Source organism: Apteryx mantelli, chromosome 4 (genome assembly GCF_036417845.1).
Source record: "Apteryx mantelli isolate bAptMan1 chromosome 4, bAptMan1.hap1, whole genome shotgun sequence".
Lineage (NCBI taxonomy): Eukaryota > Metazoa > Chordata > Aves > Apterygiformes > Apterygidae > Apteryx > Apteryx mantelli.
The window spans coordinates 11,775,560-11,777,812 of record NC_089981.1 but is presented as its reverse complement, the minus strand read 5'-3'; the positions used below and the strand labels follow the sequence as shown (position 1 = coordinate 11,777,812).

At 42.8% G+C, this 2,253-nt stretch overlaps 1 protein-coding gene across 1 annotated transcript; it reads left to right on the top strand.

Annotated features, from left to right (window-relative positions):
• Positions 1 to 1,062: 1,062 nt before the first annotated feature.
• LOC136991923 (olfactory receptor 4S2-like) lies at positions 1,063 to 2,001 on the top strand (the record flags this gene model as incomplete). The annotated part of the gene is made up of 1 exon (XM_067295418.1): positions 1,063 to 2,001. A coding segment is annotated over exon 1 (924 nt), but the record flags the coding sequence as incomplete, so codon positions are not given.
• Between the last annotated feature and the right edge of the window lie 252 nt (positions 2,002 to 2,253).

Sequence of the window (2,253 nt, the reverse complement as noted above, 5' to 3'; positions counted from 1 at the left end):
TGCCTAGGGACAAGGAGCTCAGCCATAACCTAAAACAGGTGGATGGCATCACAAAAAGTTCTGAGCTACTTTCAGGCACCAAAAGGGATTATTCTCTGAGGGTCATTCTAACCTGGTGGTGCTAATTTGCTCCTCATAGTGAATGGAGGAAAAAAGGGTTCTGCAAAGGACCCTCATTTAGTCATTCTGAATCAGCCTATGAATCAGACTTATACTGGCTGTTGAAGGAGTTTAGTTAGATTAGCTTCATTAAGCTAAGTTAACCCTTGAAAGCATCACGCAGAGTGTATCAAAAATCATACTAGGTAAAATCAGTACAGTGCTGGGACAGAAGATCTCACAAGAGTCTTTCATTCTTCCTTCCTCTGATAGAAACAATGCTGAGAGTTAGAACAATGTGAAATACTCCATTAAGTCATATGTGCAATTTTTTTTCCTCCATGATAGATAACCTTCCCAGAACTCATTTTTCAGCCTGTGACATTTCATATTTACGTTTCCAAATGTATATACACAAGAGAGTTCTTTTCTCTGCCTGTGGTTACATTTCCCTTCTAAACAAGAATTCGAAGATCATGTGTACTTATAAAGCAAATCATCATTCTGAGCAATATTTCCAGGTATTCTTAAAGACACCCATTTTACAAAGATTGCTGTCAGGGACTTTGTCTCCCCTGAGGGCAAACATGCTGCATTATCTGCCTTGTAGTGCCCAAGGTGAACACTCTGGGCCTTGTCCTTAGTGCATGGAAGGCTATCGGCCATGGAGCCAGTCCTTCAAGATCCTGGAGGACCAGGATTAAGGAACATATCACAGAATGCACCTATCTCTGTGCCACCAAAGCCATGGCAGAAGTTTTGTACTGTGGAGAATTAAATAACCGTTAAAAAAAAATACATGACAGAAACTAAACGCTTCATAAGCTTAATACTAATGCTATATCTTTCTTGGTTTGTATCCACTTCTGATATAGAACTCATTATTAATAATGAAAAAATGCTGATGAATCATGTGTCTGTCTTTGTTTTCCCAGGGGTATAAGCTGTATATTGCATATTGGCACCCGACTGATCAACATGGAGAATGTAAGCAGTGTGAAGGAATTCATTCTTCTGGGCCTTTCAAAGAACCAAGGGGTGCAGAAAATATGTTTTGTGGTGTTTTTGTTCTTCTATATTGTTATTGTGGCAGGAAATCTGCTCATCGTTGTCACTGTAATTAGCAGTCAACGTCTGAACTCCCCCATGTATTTCTTTCTCTGCTACCTGTCCATTGCAGATATTTGCCTCTCTTCTGTCACAGCTCCCAAAATGATTGCTGACTTCCTTGTTGAAAAGAAAACCATTTCCTTTGGGGGTTGCATGGCACAGCTATTCGCGTCACATTTCTTTGGCTGCACTGAGATCTTCATCCTCACAGCGATGGCCTATGATCGCTACTTTGCCATATGCAGACCCCTGCACTACACCACCCTCATGACCAGGCGTGTGTGTGGCTGGATGGTGATAGGTTCATGGGTGGGGGGCTTTGTGCACTCCCTGGTGCAGACCCTCATAACCGTTAGCCTCCCTTTTTGCGGCCCCAACAAAATTGACCACTACCTCTGTGATGTCCATCCCCTACTACAACTGGCCTGTACTGACACCTATGTTGCGGGCATCATTGTTGTTGCCAATGGTGGAATGATTTCTTTGGTCTCTTTCTTCATCCTGGTCACGTCCTACATTGTCATTTTGTTATCCTTGAAAAGGCGAACGTCCGAAGGGCGATACAAAGCCCTCTCCACCTGTGGGTCCCACATTACTGTGGTGATTCTCTTCTTTGGGCCATGCACATTCATCTACATACGCCCATCCAGCAGTCTCTCGGAGGACAAGAGGTTAGCTGTCTTTTACACCGTCATCACGCCCATGCTGAACCCACTCATCTACACGCTGAGAAATGAGGAGATGAAAAGTGCCATGAGAAAACTGTGGAATAGAAAAGTCTGGAGTGAAAAGGGTGAGGTGTAGAACTGTGGTAACATTTTCTCAGGAGCTGAGAAAATCAAGTCTCTCTCACTATAATTCCATTTTGGAAAATTTACTGAAAGCTCCCTTCTGAAGAAAAGCTTGGTTTTAGCTGTTGCAGTAATTAGGAAGAAACTGAAAGTTCATGTTTTGATTGGAATGGCATTGTAAACTCTGTGACCAGCAGGGATTCCCTTTATGTTCTCTTTTTGAATAGCACAGGCCCAGGACTGGGGCTTCCAA